Here is a 22,101-nt window from a genome sequence, read left to right as displayed (position 1 = left end):
TAGGTTATATAACCTAGCTAATACCTATCTTAGGAGTAAGATATAACCTATAACTAACTAATATAATTAACTCGGTTAGTTCCTACTTATTATCTCTACTTCTACTATATTATACCTATCCGACGAGTGCCTACGAGAATATAATTCGATAGGTTATAAGCCCGGGTTTATAGAGAGGCCCTAAGTAGAAAGAGTTAGCCTTCTTATCCTTAAAGTAATACGTATTACCTCTTATAGGACCTATAGTATTAACTAGATAGAGAAGTAGGAAAAGAGTATAAAGGAGACTAGAGGCATATCCTATCTATACTACTTTAAAGCTTTAGAAGATCCTAGTTATAAGCTAGAAGTCTCTAAAGAGTAGATAAGATAGAGAAAAGCCTAGTAAGGCATACTTTACTTTAAAAGAGAAGTATACTAAAGGAGTATAAAGAGGAAAGGATTAGCTTTAGACTATAGCACCTAAGTAGATAAGACTAGGCCTAAGTACTAAGTACTACTAATACTTTAGAACTAGCTAGTAGTACTCTTCTAAGAAGATAGATCTTTTAGAGGTTCTCTATCTAAGAACTTAACTAACTCCTATAAGAGAGAAGAGTCCTTAGATACTTTAGCTAAGAGAGAAGAGTCTTAGTAACTAGAGAAGGCAGAAATCTAGAAGCTACTAATTAGATTAAAAGAGCTTATATTTCTAGAGTTTATATCGAATTATATTCTCGTAGGTACTCGTCGGATAGGTATAATATAGTAGAAGTAGAGATAATAAGTAGGAACTAACCGAGTTAATTATATTAGTTAGTTATAGGTTGCATCTTACTCCTAAGATAGGTATTAGCTAGGTTATATAACCTAGTATTACATAACCTATATTACCTAATTCTAATTCCTAAAGTGTCTCTTAGAATATCTAACTAGACTGCACTTTCTAATACTCCTACTTAGGCTAGATAGTCTTCTGCCTATATTCCTATATTTAAATCTATCCCTAAATTATAATAAGTTATTAGGTGCTATAGTTATATAGTTAGAGCTATGTACCTAATCTATTTTAGTTTAACTCCTTAGCCTAGTATCGATAAAGCCTTCTTCTAGTATATACTATAAGGGGGATAGCTTTATTTTTGCTTCTCTACTAGGTTTTTCCTTTTAGACTATATATAGATTCCTAGATCCTAATTACTTATTAAGTATAGCAAGCTACTTCTCCTATAGTATAACTCCTAGGCTTAATATAACTTAATTAAGGATATTATATATCTCTTAATTAAGTGTCCTCTTTTGTTAATTCTAGGTCTAGGGTTTAATCTATAGTTAGAGCTAGAATCTTTTGCCCTTTTCTATATAAGCTAGAGTTGTCTTATAAACTCCTAAAACTATAGCCTATTCTTTAGTTTAGTTAGGCTATTAGCAACTATCTCTTTTATTAGAATATATTCTACTATAACCTTCCTCTGCTACTAGAGATATCTAATATAGTTATATATAATATTAATATATTTAGATCTCTTATAGATATATATATCCTTAATAAGAGTTAAAGCTACCTAATTGTCTCCTATAATTTGTACTAGCCTTAGTTCTCTTACTATATTAGGATATACTTTTATAGTTAGTTAGAATAGGTATTCTCCTACTAACTCTATATAGTCTATCTCTCTTAAGAGTGCTGCTAGGAACTAAGATTACTTTATATATATATTTATAGCTATATACTTAGCTTCTATTATTAATATTATAATAGACTTTTGCTTCCTACTTATCTAAGAAACTAGGGCTCTATAAAGGAAGAAGATACTCCTAAGGATTAAGACTCTATCTGCTTTGTCTATTATATAGTTAGAGTCTAAATATCCTATTAGACTTCCTCTATTTCTCCTAAATATTAGTCCTAAGTCTTAGGATAACCTTAGGTATCTTGCTAGTTTCTTTAGAGCTTATATATACCTCTTAGTTAGGTCTAAGACGTATAAGCTTAACCTTCTAAGAGAGAAAGTAATATCTAGTCTTATTATAACTATAGGCTATATCTAGGTACTAGTTTAGCTTTAGTACTCTGTCTTATTCCCTCTCTTATTATATAAGCCTATTAGTTTTAGGCTGTTATAACTATCTATTAGTAAGAGAGTTAGGTTAGCTATCTCCTTAGTTATTCCTAGCTTTATAAGGTTCTCCTAGATAAAGTATTCTTAATTAAGCTTTAGAGTTCTAGCTTGTCTATCTCTTATTAACCTTATTCTAAGGATTTTCTCTAGTTCTCTAAGATCTTTAATCTTAAATACTTTGCCTAGCTATTTCTTAAACTAAAGTATATCTTCTAGCTTTAGTACTATAATTAGAATATTATCTATATAGGTTAGGATTAGAATATTCCTTTTCTAGTAGATAAGAAGGTATAGGTCTACTTCTAATTATATAAACCTAATCTATTTTAACTTTAAGATATAGAGTTTGTTCTAGTCTCTTGCTGCTTACTTTAGTCTATATAAGCTTCTTAGGATTTATAGGACTATATTAGGTAGAATCTTAACTCCTAATAGTAGAATTATAAAGATTTCCTCTTAAAGTTTGCTCTTAGTAAATATATTGTTTATATCTACTTAGTAGAGTTCTAGATCCTTCTTATAAACTATAGCTATAAATACCCTTAAGGTATTATATCTAACTATTAGTATAAAGGTCTCCTAGAAATTAACTCTAAACTTCTAAGAGAAACCTCTTATAACTAGTCTTACCTTAAACTTCTTAATAGCTCTACTAATTAATCTCTTTATATTAAATACCTACTTAGATATAATAAGGTTTGCTTCTTTAAGTAGAATAACCTTTATCTAGGTATTATTACTTCTTAATATAGTTAGTTCCTTTTAGACTATATCCTCCTATATATATCTCTATTTAGGATCCTAAATTGCCTCTTTATAGGACTTTAGAATAGGTACCTCTTGTCTCTATATAGAGACTTAAGGAGCAATTGCTATAAATATAGACTCCTAGACCTCTAATAGAGCTTCCTAAATCTACTCCTATTCTTAGCCTTAGACTTAGCTTAGGAATGCCTTATAATGCTTAGTACTAGGCTCCTCCTTCTATCTATATTCTCTCTATCTCTTCTAAAGTACTTATCTTATTACTATACTATAAGCTTTTAGCTCTAGGCCTAGTCCTTTATCTAAGATAGATCTCCTTCTCTTTTAGCTATAGGTTTAGTCTTAGTTCCTCTTCTAATCCCTATTTCCTTATAGGTCCTACTATATAATATTTAATCCTCTTACTTTAGAATATAGTCTCCTACTAGTACTAGGACTAGCTTATCTATTAACTTCCTAGCTTAGCTTAGGTAGTTTAGTAGTTCTACTTTTCTCCTACTAGAGTTATAGTTCCCTAGAGTTTTCTTCTTCTAGATTCTCTATCCTCTAGTACTCCTTCTTATCCTTTAGTAGAGGTAGTAACTATATAAAGAGTGTTTAGCTAGGACCTATAGGTTTAGTTACTATAGCTATAGGTATAGCAGCTATAGAAGGTATAACTACTATTAGCTTCTTTAGAGGTCTGCTAACTAGGTTTCTAATAGGTATACTACTTACTTAATTAAGCTTAGGAATATTTAGCTCTATATCTCCTCCTTTCTTATACTTAAACTAAGTAGCAGTATTATAGGCTCTAATAGCCCTTATATTAGGCTCCTAGAAGAGCTATATTTTAGTAGTATTAGGAATATACCTAATAAATATAGTATCTTTACTTCTATTTATTAGTTTATCTAATCTTATCTCTACTAGCTAGGACTTAGGATCTATATAGACTACTACTTTATAACCCTAAACTCTAAAGTATAACACTAAGAGTTAAATGCCTAAAAAGGCTTCCTTAGGTAATACCTTAAATCTATTAATTTCTAGGCTATTAGGAAGGGAATTTCTAATAACTATATAGGCTGCTAAGGCTTCTAGCTAGAATTTAATAGGCATATAGGCATCTTCTAGTATTACTCTTATATAGTCTTTAGAGGTTTAGATTAACTTCTTAACTACTCTATTCTAGATAGAGTTATATACTTTAGTTATATAGAAGGAAATTCTATAGTCCTTCTCCTACTACTTTAGTATAGTAAGAAGCTCTCTTGCTCTATTACTCCTTATAATCTAGAGGGGATTTCCCGATTATAGCTTAGCTTTTACCTTCTAGTCTCTAAGAATACTTAGTATATCTTCTCTAGACTTTATTAGGAAAGTCTATTTCTTTCTTAAGAAGTTATTAATAATCTTAAGCTACTATTTATATCCTAATCTTAAAATAGGTAAAGGACTATAGATATTAATAGAAACTAGAGACAACTTTTAGAGTTTCCTCTTAGTTTCTTTCCCTCTATATTTCTTTATCTTTGCTAAGAAATATACTCTATAAGGTTAGTATTCCTTTAGAATAGGAATCTAAGCCTTTAAGTTAGATACTTTATATAGGTTTCTAAGAAGACTCTCTCTAAAATATATAAGTCTTCTATACTAAAGCTCCTACTATTCTTAGGTCTTTTCTTAGGCTTTAAAGGTATAGGCTTTATTCTCTTATTTTTAATTAAAGTATAATATTATAAGCTCCTATAATATATTATTAATCTCCTTAATAAATAGTACTCCTCCTAATAGTTTTATCTAGATAACTAGTTTCCTAGATAATAAAATAAGTATAAATTTTAGTAGTTAAATACTATACTACTAACTAAATTAGCTCTAAGAAACAAGATTTACCTCTAGACTAGGTATAAAAAGAATATTCTTAAGAATAATCTATTTTCCTCTTTTCCTACCTATTACTATATTTCCTATATATATAGCTATTAGATAGCTACCTCTAACCTTAATCTACTTTTTCCTCTAAAGAGGTTTTAGTTCCTTAAAAAGTAATTCTTAGTTAGTTATATATAATAAAGTATAGGAGTTAAGCAGCTATCTTAATAGTATATACTTGCCTTTTGCTTCTATAGTTAAGTATATAACTTTATTAATATTATTATTCTCTAATAGAGATTAAGATATATTAGATACTATAGAAGGTTCTATATCTTCTTAGGTAGTATATACCTTCTTAGAAAACTTCCTTAAAGTTTGTCTCTTCTTAAGAGATTAGACTTTTAAGTTAAGTTTCTTTACTATTTCTTTTAATACTTCTCTATCTAGTAAAGATCTCCTCCTAAATATACTCTCTCTAGGTAGTATTCTTCTCTTCTCTACTCTACTAGCCTATCTTAAGTTAATAGTTCTCTTAGCTTTATTAAGGTATAGATACTTAGTAATACCTCTAAAATGCTCCTCCTTATAGAAGTAGCATTTTAGCTTTATACCTTAGATCCCTCTTCTCTTAGCAAATATTGCTATTTCTTATAACTAGTATCTATACTATATTAACTCCTCTACTTTAAGAAGTTAGAGGATTTCTTTAGAGTCTAAGTTCTTCTAAGCTTAGATAGTCTGCCTTATACTTTTATACTTAGCTAGGAGTATAAAGAGTAGATACTTAATCCTTATATTAGAGGTCTTATAGTATAACTCCCTCTAGTTAATCTCTGCAATCCTCCTCCTAAGATTACTAAGGTAGACCTATAATTTCCTAATTATATCCTCTAGTTCTATTTTAAAGGTTATAAATTCTTAGATAATAGCTATTATATATACCTATTAGACTTTGCTATATTTCCTATATAGCTTTATCTAGATATTATATACTCTTATCTTATCTATTACTTTATCTTAGTTATCTATATAAAGACTTTCTATTAGGATATAGATTGCCTTTATATTATCCTTCTACTATTTTAAGCTAAACTCTAAAAATGCAGTACCTTTCCCTTTACTTAATAAAGCCTTAGATACTTTAGATTTAGCTAGAGTAGGTACTAATAATCCCTTTAAGTCTAAGATTATCTAGAAGATTTCTTTTCCTCTAAGTATATTCTCCTATAGCTTAAACTATAGTCTCTAGTTCTCTCTTATTAGGATTAGTATTCTCCTCCTATCTAATTTACTTATTAAATCTATTTCTATAAAATTAAATAAACAAATCTAAACTCTAGAAATATAAGCTCTTTTAATCTAATTAGTAGCTTCTAGATTTCTGCCTTCCCTAGTTACTAAGACTCTTCTCTCTTAGCTAAAGTATCTAAGGACTCTTCTCTCTTATAGGAGTTAGTTAGGTTCTTAGGTAGAGAACCTCTAAAAGATCTACCTTCTTAGAAAGGTACTACTAGCTAGTTCTAAGGTATTAGTAGTACTTAGTACTTAGGCCTAGTCTTATCTACTTAGGTACTATAGTCTAAGGCTAATCCTTTCCTCTTTATACTCCTTTAGTATACCTCTCTTTTAAAGCAGAGTATGCCTTACTAGGCTTTTCTCTGTCTTACTTACTCTTTAGGGACTTCTAGCTTATAACTAGAATCTTCTAAAGCTGTAAGGTAGTATAGATAGGATATACTTCTAGTCTCTCTTATACTCTTTTCCTGCTTCTCTATCTAGTTAATACTATAGGTCCTATAAGAGGTAATACGTATTACTTTAAGAATAAGAAGGCTAACTCTTTCTACTTAGGGCCTCTCTATAAACCCGGGCTTATAACCTATCGAATTATATTCTCGTAGGCACTCGTCGGATAGGTATAATATAGTAGAAGTAGAGATAATAAGTAGGAACTAACCGAGTTAATTATATTAGTTAGTTATAGGTTATATCTTACTCCTAAGATAGGTATTAGCTAGGTTATATAACCTAGTATTATATAACCTATATTACCTAATCCTAATTCCTAAAGTGTCTCTTAGAATATCTAACTAGACTATACTTTCTAATAGTTTAGATTTATTTATTTAATTTTGTAGAAATAGATTTAATAAGTAAATTAGATAGGAAGAGAATACTAATCCTAATAAAGGAGAACTAGAGACTATAGTTTAAGCTATAGGAGAATATACTTAGAGGAAAAGAAATCTTCTAGATAATCTTAGACTTAAAGGGATTATTAGTACCTACTCTAGCTAAATCTAAAGTATCTAAGGCTTTATTAAGCAAAGGGAAAGGCACTATATTTTTAGAGTTTAGCCTAAAATAGTAGAAGGATAATATAAAGACAATCTATATTCTAATAGAAAGTCTTTATATAGATAACTAAAATAAGGTAATAGATAAGATAAGAGTATATAATATCTAGATAAAGCTATATAGGAAATATAGCAAAGTCTAATAGGTATATATAATAGCTATTATCTAAGAATTTATAACCTTTAAGATAGAACTAGAGGATATAATTAGGAAATTATAGGTCTACCTTAGTAATCTTAGAAGGAGGATTATAGAGATTAACTAGAGGGAGTTATACTATAAAACTCCTAATATAAGGATTAAGTATTTGCTCTTTATACTTCTAGCTAAGTATAAGAGTATAAGGTAGACTATCTAAGCTTAGAAGAACTTAGACTCTAAAGAAATCCTCTAACTCCTTAAAGTAGAGGAGTTAATATAGTATAGATACTAGTTATAAGAAATAGTAATATTTACTAAGAGAAGAGAAATCTAAAGTATAAAGCTAAAATACTACCTCTATAAGGAGGAGCATTTTAGAGGTATTACTAAGTATCTATACCTTAATAAAGCTAAGAAAACTATTAACTTAAGATAGGCTAGTAGAGTAGAGAAGAGAAGAATACTACTTAGAGAAAGTATATTTAGAAGGAGATCTTTACTAAATAGAGAAGTATTAAAAGAAATAGTAAAGAAACTTAATCTAAAAGTCTAATCTTTTAAGAAGAGATAAAGCTTAAGGAAGTTTTCTAAGAAAGTATATACTACCTAAGAAGATATAGAACCTTCTATAGTATCTAAAGTATCTTAATCTCTATTAGAAGATAATAATATTAATAAAGTTATATACTTAACTATAGAAGCAAAAGGCAAGTATATACTATTAAAATAGCTACTTAACTCCTATACTTTATTATATATAACTAACTAAGAATTACTTTTTAGAGAACTAAAACCTCTTTAGAGGAAAAAGTAGATTAAGGTTAGAGGTAGCTATCTAATAGCTATATATATAGGAAATATAGTAATAGATAGAAGAAAAGGAAAGTAGATTATTCTTAAAAATGTTCTCTTTATACCTAGTCTAGGAGTAAATCTTGTTTCTTAGAGCTAATTTAGCTAGTAGTATAGTATTTAACTACTAAAATTTATACTTATTTTATTATCTAGGAAACTAGTTATCTAGATAAAACTATTAGGAGGAGTACTATTTATTAAGGAGATTAATAATATATTATAGGAGCTTATAATATTATACTTTAATTAAAAATAAGAGAATAAAGCCTATACCTTTAAAGCCTAAGAAAAGACCTAAGAATAGTAGGAGCTTTAGTATAGAAGACTTATATATTTTAGAGAGAGTCTTCTTAGAAACCTATATAAAGTATCTAACTTAAAGGCTTAGATTCCTATTCTAAAGGAATACTAACCTTATAGAGTATATTTCTTAGCAAAGATAAAGAAATATAGAGGGAAAGAAACTAAGAGGAAACTCTAAAAGTTGTCTCTAGTTTCTATTAATATCTATAGTCCTTTACCTATTTTAAGATTAGGATATAAATAGTAGCTTAAGATTATTAATAACTTTTTAAGAAAGAAATAGACTTTCCTAATAAAGTCTAGAGAAGATATACTAAGTATTCTTAGAGACTAGAAAGTAAAAGCTAAGCTATAATCGGGAAATCCCCTCTAGATTATAAGGAGTAATAGAGCAAAAGAGCTTCTTACTATACTAAAGTAGTAGGAGAAGGAATATAGAATTTCCTTCTATATAACTAAAGTATATAACTCTATCTAGAATAGAGTAGTTAAGAGGTTAATCTAAACTTCTAAAGACTATATAAGAGCAATACTAGAAGATGCCTATATACCTATTAAATTCTAGCTAGAAGCATTAGTAGCCTATATAGTTATTAGAAATTCCCTTCCTAATAGCCTAGAAATTAATAGATTTAAGGTATTACCTAAGGAAGCCTTTTTAGGCATTTAACTCTTAGTATTATACTTTAGAGTTTAGAGTTATAAAGTAGTAGTCTATATAGATCCTAAGTCCTAGCTAGTAGAAATAAGATTAGATAAACTAATAAATAGAAGCAAAGATACTATATTTATTAGGTATATTCCTAATACTACTAAAATATAGCTCTTCTAGGAGCCTAATATAAGAGCTATTAAAGCCTATAATACTACTACTTAGTTTAAGTATAAGAAAGAAGGAGATATAGAGCTAAATATTCCTAAGCTTAATTAAGCAAGTAGTATACCTATTAGAAACCTAGTTAGTAGACCTCTAAAGAAGCTAATAGTAGTTATACTTTCTATAGCTACTATACCTATAGCTATAGTAACTAAACCTATAGGTCCTAGCTAAATACTCTTTATATAGTTACTACTTCTACTAAAGGATAAGAAGGAGTACTAGAGGATAGAGGATCTAGAAGAAGAAAACTCTAGAGAACTATAACTCTAGTAGGAGAAAAGTAGAACTACTAAACTACCTAAGCTAAGCTAGGAAGTTAATAGATAAGCTAGTCCTAGTACTAGTAGGAGACTATATTCTAAAGCAAAAGGATTAAATATTATATAGTAGGACCTATAAGGAAATAGAGATTAAGAGAGGAACTATAACTAAATCTATAGCTAAAAGAGAAGAAGATCTATTTTAGATAAAGAACTAGGCCTAGAGCTAAAAGCTTATAGTATAGTAATAAGATAAGTACTTTAGAAAAGATAGAGAGAATATAGATAGAAGGAGGAGCCTAGTACTAAGTATTATAAGGCATTCCTAAGCTAAGTTTAAAGCTAAGAATAGGAGTAGATTTAGGAAGCCCTATTAGAGGTCTAGAAGTCTATATTTATAGCAATTGCTCCTTAAGTCTCTATATAGAGACAAGAGGTACCTATTCTAAAGTCCTATAAAGAGGCAATTTAGGATCCTAAATAGAGATATATATAGGAGGATATAGTCTAAAAGGAACTAACTATATTAAGAAGTAATAATACCTAGATAAAGGTTATTCTACTTAAAGAAGCAAACCTTATTATATCTAAGTAGGTATTTAATATAAAGAGATTAATTAGTAGAGCTATTAAGAAGTTTAAAGCAAGACTAGTTATAAAAGGTTTCTCTTAGAAATTTAGAGTTAATTTCTAGGAGACCTTTATACTAATAGTTAGGCATAATACCTTAAAAGTATTTATAGCTATAGTTTATAAGAAGGATCTAGAACTCTACTAAGTAGATATAAATAATATATTTACTAAGAGTAAACTTTAAGAAGAAATCTTTATAATTCTACTACTAGGAGTTAAGATTCTACCTAATATAGTCCTATAAATCCTAAGAAGCTTATATAGACTAAAGCAAGTAGTAAGAGACTAGAACAAACTCTATATCTTAAAGTTAAAACAGATTAGGTTTATATAATTAGAAGTAGACCTATACCTTCTTATCTACTAGGAAAGGAATATTCTAATTCTAACCTATATAGATAATATTCTAATTATAGTACTAAAGCTAGAAGATATACTTTAGTTTAAGGAATAGCTAGGCAAGGTATTTAAGATTAAAGATCTTAGAGAACTAGAGAAAATCCTTAGGATAAAGTTAATAAGAGATAGATAAGCTAGAACTCTAAAGCTTAATTAAGAATACTTTATCTAGAAGAACCTTATAAAGCTAGGAATAACTAAGGAAATAGCTAACCTAACTCTCTTACTAATAGATAGTTATAATAGCCTAAAACTAATAGGCTTATATAATAAGAGAGAGAATAAGACAGAGTACTAAAGCTAAACTAGTACCTAGATATAGCCTATAGTTATAATAAGACTAGATATTGCTTTCTCTCTTAGAAGGTTAAACTTATATATCTTAGACCTAACTAAGAGGTATATATAAGCTCTAAAGAAACTAGTAAGGTACCTAAGGTTATTCTAAGACTTAGAACTAATATTTAGAAGAAATAGAGGAAGCCTAATAGGATATTTAGACTCTAACTATATAATAGATAAAGCAGATAGAGTCTTAATCCTTAGGAGCATCTTCTTCCTTTATAGAGCCCTAGTTTCTTAGATAAGTAGGAAGCAAAAGTCTATTATAATATTAATAATAGAAGCTAAGTATATAGCTATAAATATATATATAAAGCAATCTTAGTTCCTAGTAGTACTCTTAAGGGAGATAGACTATATAGAGTTAGTAGGAGAATGCCTATTCTAACTAACTATAAAAGTATATCCTAATATAGTAAGAGAACTAAAGCTAGTATAAATTATAGGAGACAATTAGGTAGCTTTAACTCTTATTAAGGATATATATATCTATAAGAGATCTAAATATATTAATATTATATATAACTATATTAGATATCTCTAGTAGCAGAGGAAGGTTATAGTAGAATATATTCTAATAAAAGAGATAGTAGCTAATAGCCTAACTAAACTAAAGAATAGGCTATAGTTTTAGGAGTTTATAAAACAACTCTAGCTTATATAGGGAAAGGCAAAAGATTTATACTCTAACTATAGATTAAACTCTAGACCTTAGGATAATTAACAAAAGATACGTACTATAATATTAGAGATATTACGGTAAATATAAAACTAAGCCTAGGAGTTATACTATAGGAGAAGTAGCTTGCTATATATAATAAGTAATTAGAGTCTAGGAATCTATATATAGTCTAAAAGGGAAAAGCCTAGAGGAGAAATAAAAGGTATATACTCTAGTAATAACGTTACTACGGGATATACGATACTAGGCTAAGGAGTTAAACTAAGATAGATTAGGTATATAGCTCTAACTATATAACTATAGCACCTAATAACTTATTATAATTTAGGGATAGATTTAAATATAGGAATATAGGCAGAAGACTATCTAGCCTAAGTAGGAGTATTAGAAAGTGTAGTCTAGTTAGATATTCTAAGAGACACTTTAGGGATTAGAGTTAGGTAATATAGGTTATATAACACTAGGTTATATAACCTAGCTAATGCCTATCTTAGGAGTAAGATGCAACCTATAACTAACAAATATAATTAACTCGGTTAGTTCCTACTTATTGTCTCTACTTCTACTATATTATACCTATCCGACGAGTGTCTACGAGAATACAATTCAATAGTAGCGTTTATTAAACCGAATTAGGTAGGTTACTAGTATCTCGTATTTAGCTCTAGAGTACTTCTTCTAATTAGTATAGAGCTTATTAAAGTTCGTAGTAGCCTTACTTTTATTAAACTCTAGAAATATAGTAGTTTATTTTATTTAATTACTAGTAGAGTTTTAGTTCTAGCTAGAGTATTCGTTCTAAGAGATATAGGTAGAGTTACTAGTCGGTAGTAGAATTAGTTCTTAGCTTCTAAGAACTAGTTATTCCGGCAAGTTCTTAGAGTTAATTATATCGCTACTTACTAGTAGTACTAGTATCGCTATCGTCGCTAGCCTTAGTACTAGTAAACTAGTTACTTATCTCGAGGCTAATCGCTCCTCGTATTAGCGAGACTATTATAGTTTAGTAGCTCGCTAAGAGCTATAAATTAATCGTTTATAAAAGCTAAGAGTATTACGTTATTACTTTACCTCGTCTTCTAGCTAGAGTTAGTATTCTTCTAGTTCTAGCGCCTATCTAATACGTATTACTAGAGTTTATTTAGTAATTAAAACGAGAACTCCTCGGTAGTATAGCGTATTAATTAGTTCGCGGAGTAATCGTCTATCGGTTACCTCCTATTACTCGCTAGTAAGGTAGCTAAAAGTATCTACGGCTTCTTTAAATAGCGCTCTATTATAATAAAAGATAAGGTTATTAAGGAAGCGTACGATCTAATTATAGATAACTTCCGGCGTCGCTTAATTATCTAGTTCGGTATACTTCTAGTTACTAGTATTAATTAAATCGCTAAACTTCTATAGCTTCTCTAGTAGTTCTAATATTATTATAGTATCGTTATTACTACGTACGTACGTATAGTATAGTAGTAGCTACTCGGAGGTCCTAACGATACTATACGTAGGTAATCCCCTTTCGTATAGTTAATACTTCGTACTATAGATATTAAATTAATCTAAAGGACGTAGGTTTTAGTATCTCCGTTAGTAGCTATACGTCTAAGATACTATACTAGACGTAGTTTTGCTAAGAATTAGCTATAATTAGAGGTTGATTAAGGTCCTAACGATGCTATACGTAGGTTTAACCTCGTTCTAATTACACTCTTCTAGCTAGCCAATTTGCGTAAGAATCAATAAAGACCTTATACTAATTAGTATAGGTAGGCTCCTCTACAGAGGGTATTCGATCAAGTGTCAAAGTCGGTATAATAAAGATGTCTGATTCTATAGAAGGTAGCGAACGAGCTGGCTCTATATACCACTGCCGGAACGGAAGAACCGGCAGTTAGGGCTGATTCCGGTTCATGCGAGGTGGCTGCCATGGCCAAACCGACACCCCTTGTAGTCCTGATCGCTTTGGTAAATGACTGTATCCAGAGAGAATGCAGTTGACGATAGGCAGATGCCGGGCTGTCGCGACGTTCAGCCAGCGAGTTAGAGGTGTCTATATCTCTTCCTCCTTGCTGACATCGTTTGCAAACGTTAGCCGGGATACATGGCCATGATCAAGTTGCTGTGCTCGTGCAATACGAGACGCTGCATGGACACGAAGGAAAGGATATATTTACCAGTAAGCCTGAACAATGGAACCAAGAGTCAGCTCGAGAGTCGTGCTCTCGTTTTGTTTGCATGATTGCACGAGGGTCGCGATTGCACCTCTGTGATTCATCTGACAGTGGCGGTAAAGGTCCTGATGACAGATCACAATCGTCTCATGCATCGAACGTCGTGCAAAGTAAATGCCAATTTGCTCGCGTTGATATGGGCATCCATGTGGCACGCCGGAGTCGATCAGGAGGACGTCGAAAATATCTTTCGTTCACCCCGGTCTACCAAACTGCAGTTCTTCATACTGCAGATGTCGAAAACAGACGTGGAACAAGACTATCCTGAGCGAACACGAACTGTTGCTTCTTGGCGTTTTCATGAACACATAACCTTGTATGAGTTTACCGCATCTCAGACGTGGGAGTAATCCGACGAGCTCGGTGCCAGTTTCTCACCTCTTTTCCTGCGGTTCTTCTCTGTACACAGTATTCGTGAAGCTAGCACGGGATCCACAAGTGCAATGTGTGAAGTTCCTGCCTCCAGTGATAAAGTAATCGGCATCGAGCGGTCGAAGCAAGCAAGGGTGCGTTGAGCAGAAGACGAGCAAGCACAGTCATGCTGACATGAATCTCTTGGCGACTGCCTTATTGTGGTTGTCGAATACGAAAAGTTATTGTCAGCACTGCAAGTATAACCACCCGTGCAGCCCGATTTTGCCGACACACAAGTGTCAAGCTCCTCGCACAGGTTGCAATGGCTGTCTATTGACGCCACGTACCGACGCCATAGAAACAGTCCTCTCAAAAACTACATCATTGCGTGAATGCGTACTCTCCTTGCCCACATGTTGCTCAAATTTGCCAGATCAATCGTCACACCAGGCTTGGGCTCTGCGGCATGCGAGCATTTCACACCTCCGTCTAGGCACCCTGCGATGAAGAATGCCACAGCAGGTTCGAGAAGCCGAGTAAGACACAATAGTCTGGAATGTTCAAGAGTGTCTTTGAGTGCAACGAGAACAACACAGGTCTCATTTTGCGCATGACATAAGAACCTGTGACGCTAAATTAAGCGGAACTTGTAGCAAGAGGCTCCTCAATGTGCATGTGGAGCCGCAGCCGATAGTTGTGCGACAAGCTTTGATCAGAACGGAGCAGTGTTGGCTATATCCAATTGCCAGATAGAGCTATTTATCAATATCATGCTTTTTAAAGGCTTGTCACACTGTCTTAGCATTCTGCACCCATGGCGGACCCTACATTGGTGCCTAATGTAGACGACAGTGTATGGTGCGTAAAAGTGGAATGCCGGGTCCTCATTGGTTCTCGCGGCGCGTTGTGCAGATGCTGCGCCTCCATAGTGGGTACATGTAGCCGCTAGTATATACGTGAATACGTCTATACGTTGATACGTTGATACGTCTGTCCGTTCACGACTTTAAGTGGGTTGAAGAATAAAAAATATTACATTGAATGATGTTACTACTGACATGTCGGAATCTTGCAGCCTGGACGGTCCGAAAATCGATATATCAGAAGACGCGTTGCAAAATGTGTCGCAGAGAAATTGAGTCTTCAACGAATTCCCGATACGATGAAGATTCTGGTCTCGCTCTCGATGTTGCCCGCGCTTGCGCTGGGATGTACTGTGCAGCCTGAGTCTGTTTATGACTCTTTCCTGAACCCACCATTGGCCTTCCGACCCTTCTTCAGATACTGGGTGCCAGATGCTACAGCGTCTCCGGAAGTCATTGCAAAAGACATCGCTCTACTCAAAGAAGTTGGTGCCGGTGGTCTGGAACCCATCGGCTTCTACAACTATGGAGGCACGCAGTCTGACCCGGCTACATCACGTGCAGACTGGTCCAAATTTGGCTGGGGTACAGAGGCCTGGATCAATACTACTCGTACTGCATTTCAGGCTGCAAAAGATCACGGACTATTGATGGACTTTGCTCTTGGCCCGAATCAAGGATCTGGCGTCCCTGCGGAGCCCGAGACCGAGGGATTACAGTACGATCTCGTGCCATTCAACGTCTGGATTCCACTTGGTGGGTCTTTCAGTGGCAAGTTGCCCGGTTGGGGCTCTGGAAAGCTGGTCGCTGCCTCCACAGCACTGGTGCTTGAGCAGCAGCCTGTCAATATCTCGACGAACCCTGATTTTCTCGGGACCGTTTATACTAATGGCACGAGACATATCCTGGAGACCCGGTCGCTTAAAGACGTGTCCGACGCTGTGGCTCAAGATGGCAGCCTAAACATTGAGTTTCCACACAACGAGACAGGGATTGAACATCGCCTTTTCGCTTTCTATGAAAAGTTCTCCGGGTATCGCGAGCAAATCAGTCCGGAACGAATCGTACAGGTCCCGCAGACGCCAGTAGGCAGCTACATCCAAAATGGATCTTGGGTCAACGACCATTTTTCTGTCGCAGGAGCTCAGCTTCTCATCGACTTCTGGGAGAACACGATGTTGGACGACGACCTTCGTCAATTGCTTCGTGACGTCGGCAACTTGGCTTGGGAAGACAGCATGGAATTTGGTGCTGGGGTCGCCGTCTGGTGGACTCCAAACATGCTACAGGCGTTTCAGTCCCTCATTGGGTACGACTTCACGAAGTTTCTGCCACTGATCTTCTCGCACGTGTCGCAGGACCCTGGCCCATTGCCGTCGCCTGATCAATTCTTTACCAGCGATGATGATGAGGGTCAACACTACTTGCACGACTATTGGACGACGGTAAGAACATTTCCAAAGCTTGCTTAGATGTTGACGCTGACCAATTCGTAGCTCACAGCACTAAATCGAGTCTATTTGGATACATTATCAGATTGGGCGAGGAACGGGCTGAACTGCAGGTACAGCGCACAAGTCGTCTACAACCTTCCGATGGAAATGGCAGCCAACGTCCCCGCAGTCGATGTTCCGGAGTGTGAGTCGCTGGCATTCCAAGGCTCAGTTGATGTATACAGACAGTTCTCTGGGCCAGCGAACTTGGCTGGACTGAATATCGTCAGCAACGAATTAGGAGCCGAGTATGCGGCAGCATATACGCAAACGCTTCCAGAGCTCATTTCTGATGTTAAACGCTCCATCATGGGAGGCGCCAACAGAATGGTCTACCACGGATATCCATACTCTGGCAACTATCCCAACACCAGTTGGCCCGGCTATACAACATTCTATTATCGCTTCTCCTCCATGCACGGACCGCGGCAACCGGCCTGGGAGTATTATAACGACTACATGAGCTGGACGTCAAGAATGCAGCCCATAGCTCAAAGTGGTGTGCCAAAGATGGATGTAGCATTCTGGATCCATGATTTGACAACATATATCACTTTGCCGAAGTACAATGTGTCAGAAATGGACAAAATTGGTCAGTCCTGTCAGCGATTATGCTTTGAGCTGTTGATAACACTACACACAGGTTTCACCTACGAATATATCAGCCCGAGCAATTTCGATCTGAGCAACGCCTACGTCAGACATGGCGTTCTGGCTCCAGATCGCCAGGCTTTCAAGGCTCTTGTGATTCGCAGAAATGACACCATGACCTTACTCGGGGCACAGAGAGTTGCAGAGTGGGCTTTGCAAGGGCTCAAAGTAGTCTTTGTTGGAGGACTTCCCCAGCAGGTGTCAACCCATTCTGAACAGAAGAACCGTATCGAAATCGCATCTATTCTTCAACGGATGGCGAATCTGCATAACTTCTTTGTTGTCCCCGAAAACGACCTTGCCGAGTCTCTTCGATCGGTCGTTGGTCTGACGCCCAAAGCTTTGGTGTCGACCGAAGGGCTGTGGCAGACCTACTGGCGGGAGGATGAGAACGAACGTCGGATCACAGTGATCCTGTACAACGACGCCGTCGGAAGACCTCATGGAGAGGGCACCTCAAACGGAACGGTTCGGTTTGCCGTGCAAGGTGCTCCTTATTTGTACGACGGATGGACCGGAACGTCGATCGCCGTGCGGACTTGTCGAGTGAGTGACGATGGCATCACGATCCCCCTCACTATTGCAGGCAACCAAACCTTGATTCTGGCTTTCCACAAGGACGAAACCCCTCGTTGCGAATGCTTCGGTCTTCCACCAGGCGTGTCGTTGCATGATACGACAGAAGGGAACGTGCTTCGAGTTCAGAACCGCGAGACTGCTCGAGACTTGAAGCTGCTTGATGGACGAGTGATTCAGCTCGAAGCCGCTCCCCATGCTCTCGAACTAGAGAATTGGACTCTCATTGTCGAATCTTGGCTACCTCCCAACGCCTCTCGCACTGGATCTGACGACTCCTACGATTCATTGAAAACGAATGAGACATTCCAGATAACAGAGCTGAAGTCTTGGTCTACGATTTCTAATACTCTTCGAAATACGTCCGGTCGTGGCTTCTACACAGCTTCGTTCGACTGGCCATTGTCTGGAGCACGGTCGAATGGTGCTGAGATTGATCTTGGCTTTATTCTTCACACTGCCCGGGTGTGGATCAACGATAATCAGCTGCCGCCTCTCGATCCCACGGCGCCGAGCTGCGATATCAGTGAGTACTTGCGTGTTGGAAGCAATGAGGTCAGAGTTGTGGTGTCTACGACACTTGGAGGAGCCGTTAGGGAGCACTGGACGAGCATAATGGTTGAAGGAGCTCCAGTAACAATGACTGCTTTACCTCCTGATGAGCAAATGCAAGGGTTGGTTGCTCCGGTGAATATTATTCCCTACAGCGTCACCATAGTATCATGATGTGCGTTGCAAAGAATTTCGGAAGCGATTCACTTACCATGCAGCTAGAGCCTGAAGTTTGGAGAAGGCTCCATGTAGCAAAGAAACGAGGTCATCATAGATTTGCACATCCGTAAATGAACGGTCTAGGCACACAACTTGCAACAGCAGCAAAGCGCAGTTGAGCAACACTACGAGTGAAATTCCCTTCGAACCGAAGACGACACGATGAATGCGGTCATTGTCACGCCTTTCCAATTGTCAATCGTAGCATCACTCGAAGTCATACGTGCCGGCCTTGAGCCGCCATTTTGTGTCACAATGGATTAATAGTCTGCTGGAAGTAGACGGTCGAGCTGGAGGAAATTCGCACTAGGAGTCTTCCACCAACGAACACTGCGCACGCTGGCTCTGAAGGCATGATTTGATGAGCTTTTGGTCTGCATTTGGTTCGATGGTCTTGAGGGCCGCGATTCTCAGTGTTCGATGAGCTTGCAAGCGCATCGAGCGGTGTTTGGTTCTTGCTTGTCTTCTTTTCTACATAGCTCAGAGGCTGTCGTCACATCTCTACACAGCCCGGCACCACCCAGTTTCCGCAGCCTGTTAACGTCTCGCCTCACAGTCATTCTTGTTGCTCAGCTTTGCACATAACTCGCTGTCTGTGTTGCAGCCGTCTTCAAGCCGATGTTCAGCAGAGTTGTGTGTGATGGGACTGAAATGGGATATTCTGGTTGTGGTAATGCAAGAAAATCATTTGATGCTATCGTGTACAATCGTGCCCAATACAAGCGCTCCACAAAGCGAAGATGTGCTCTTCAATCCAGAAAGTTACGCGTCCCTTGTGCTGTAGCGCAGGCTTCCCAGAGGTACGCTACACAGCCTGCGCTTTCTTTCGTTTCAATTCTTGATCGATTGTATACTTGACCGTGATCGTAACATGGTCCGCATTGTTTCCCGCATTGTGGAAAAGCCCCTGTATGTCTGCATTCGAGAAGGTGTATAATACGTTGGGCACGCTGGCATCTATGATCTGTCCAGTTGGGCGCCCGTAGACATGGTTGCCCACCGTGATGATTACATTGATATCTGCGTGTACAGGGAGCGTGTAGCCCTGCGCCGTGGAAACGACGATTCGGTGTTGGTTGTGGGTGCTCAATAAAGTCTCGGCCTGTATAACGTTGTCTTGTGCGTTTGTCGTTGTACCGTTCCTGTTCATTCGTATGTTCAAGGTCTGCGCATTTCTGATGGGTGGATTATAAAAGGTGTGGCATTTTCCAAAAACTATCCTGCCATAGCAATAGTTCGCGCTCAAGTCTTCCGGTGCAGGGCGTGGCAGGCATAGTGCTCCTGATACTTTCAAGTTGGCTCAGTGTGTGACTTCGGTTGGATTGCAGCAGCGATACGCTGTCGCTGTGATTTCACGGACCTTGAATGGTGCAGAGTAGCAGCACGAGGAAGAATTTGAGCATCTTGAGTTCGTTAGATTGTTGTGTTCTTCGGCTGGGAAGATAGATTGATTGTTGTGGTGTTCGACTGTGAAGAAGAAATCTTGCATGGACCAAGTCCAGCTTTAAATGTTCTGCGGAATGCAATCCAACAGCGACACACCGGCCACCATTCTCGCTGGAGGGGGAGTCAGCAGAGACGGCGGATGTCCACGGCTCGTCATACTTGGCGGAAGAATTGTACGAGAGATAAAAAAGAGCATTTGCCCGAAGAGGTCTTTGCTCTATTGGATCTCCCTGGAGGACAAATCTCACCCACGATGCAGCAAGCAACTAAAATTATCCTGCCTTTCCCCGCGAGAGACAACGTCAAGATCTCGTGTCTTCTGATGTACGTTGCAACAGAATGAGGGCTAACACAAACTTACTTTCGTGATAGTCAATATCGTCTTAGTCACGCACGGTTCCAAGACGATGGATTGGTTCAAAGCAGCACCATCGCTGTAGACCTTGAGAGCCATCGACGACAACACAATCCTCAGCGGCTCATTTACAGACCCAGACATAGTGAACACTCGAAGATAGTTTGTCACGCCGCAGCGTGATTCACGGCGCAAAGTTCATCGATCCAGACGAGCCCTCAATTGTGATAGTCTGCTTGCAATATGTGCCGCTAGGTAGTCATGAGGCAAATATGACTTGGTATCAGGCCTCAAGGCGTAGGATCTAGCCTTTTGCCGCATGGGATTCATGTAGTAGACTTCTCGACCAAATTTACAGAGTTTGAACCAACGACAGTGGATTTGCATGGATACAAAAGCCTACGGCGACGCAGCATGTGTCAAATGCGATACAGAGCTGCAATACGAGAGCTCTGACGGTCGACGCTACCAGACGACCCGAAGGATTAGTGTACGATTTTGTACAACCGACTCATGTTTCCATTCTCAGTCAAGTGTCTTCCGCGAGCATGCCAGGCTCCGTAATTGTTTTCGTCACGGAGTGAGCCACGCCACGTTCACCTCGATCTTGCAATTGCAGGTGCAGATGGCAGCACCTCTATCTGTCAAGACTATTGGCCATAACAGCTTCCATCACGACCAGGAACGATGGGCTCATCCTGTTTCGTGCGTCGACAATACGGTCCAGACACGCTTCAGGTGTTGCAATGAGTGCATGCCGGACTACGAGGTTCCGTACTCTGACGATCACCGACTTTGAGGGGTTTCATCGAGAAAGCCATTGGAACGAACGGCTACGGAGAGTATACACACCGTGTTCACTTTTGCGTAGCGATCAGTAGCCCGAACATCAGCATCGAAATACCAGGCGTGATGGCGGACGGCTCTTGTTACGACCCAAAAGCCCGTGTCTGAGATTTGCCTGGAGCATGGCAGTTGGGTGAACACGACTGATGCTCGAGCACGAACATAGTTGTGATACGTGATTTCGACGAGCGGTCTGCGTGGAATGCAGCTTCATCAGGTCGCTAGCGATGCTTTCCCTGCTGCCATTCGCAGGTGTCTTATTGATGCGGGTTGCTGTCAGGGAGTGGCTGTATGGGCGGCGTCAGATGTGTCGACTGTGATGTATCGTGAGTTACGGTCATCAGTTTTTCGCAGTAGCATGTTAGGAGAATCGACCAAAAAAATCGATCCTGTCGGATTTTAGGTCGAAGGGCAAAACAAGGAAGGGAATCGGCAGTTATAACTGCTCACAGTAAAGGTCGACTGCCTCTTATCTATATGTGGGCGCTTGCGCTAGTGCCGCAACGGCATGTATCATCAAACATTTCTCGTGTTACAGGCATCGCAGAAAGGGCGTAGAGCTCGATGCAAACGTTCTTCCCTTAGCGTCTACGCAAATCAAGCTGCATGCGTCTCCTCGTTAAGTGAGTCTCCCTATAATCATATTTCCTGGGGCACGGTAGCAAAGCAAGGTTGAGACTAATTCGCTCAAAATGAGGCATAATGTCGTCTCTTGTTCGTAGCCTAGCTATTAGTAAGTAATATGTTGCTGCTACGATATGCAATAGATACAAAAGGAGAGTATCGACGGTTCTCGCAAGTCTATAATATTATTATACTTTCGCGCTATCTATTTAAATAGAAAGAATATTCATAACTAATTTTATCTAGATCTCTAAGTTATATTTCTAGCTATCTATAGTATTAAGTAGTAGAATATCTAAACTAGAGTATAGTAT

The 22,101-nt window shown here is 37.1% G+C and overlaps 2 protein-coding genes across 2 annotated transcripts; one reads left to right on the top strand and one right to left on the bottom strand.

The window, feature by feature from the left end:
- Positions 1-15,324: 15,324 nt before the first annotated feature.
- On the top strand, positions 15,325-18,471 carry RHO25_011157 (uncharacterized protein; the record flags this gene model as incomplete). The annotated part of the gene is made up of 4 exons (XM_023601979.1): positions 15,325-16,470; positions 16,522-16,663; positions 16,721-17,110; positions 17,162-18,471. 4 exons carry the CDS (start codon positions 15,325-15,327, stop codon positions 18,469-18,471), a joined length of 2,988 nt encoding a protein of 995 aa, XP_023451311.1.
- Positions 18,472-19,321: 850 nt separating this feature from the next.
- RHO25_011156 (uncharacterized protein) lies at positions 19,322-19,919 on the bottom strand (the record flags this gene model as incomplete). The annotated part of the gene is made up of 2 exons (XM_065603374.1): positions 19,322-19,797; positions 19,877-19,919. The coding sequence occupies 2 exons, from the start codon at positions 19,917-19,919 to the stop codon at positions 19,322-19,324; spliced, it is 519 nt and encodes a 172-aa protein (XP_065459446.1).
- Between the last annotated feature and the right edge of the window lie 2,182 nt (positions 19,920-22,101).

Source organism: Cercospora beticola, chromosome 7 (assembly GCF_033473495.1).
Source record: "Cercospora beticola chromosome 7, complete sequence".
NCBI lineage: Eukaryota > Fungi > Ascomycota > Dothideomycetes > Mycosphaerellales > Mycosphaerellaceae > Cercospora > Cercospora beticola.
This window is presented reverse-complemented; position numbering and strand designations above follow the sequence as displayed.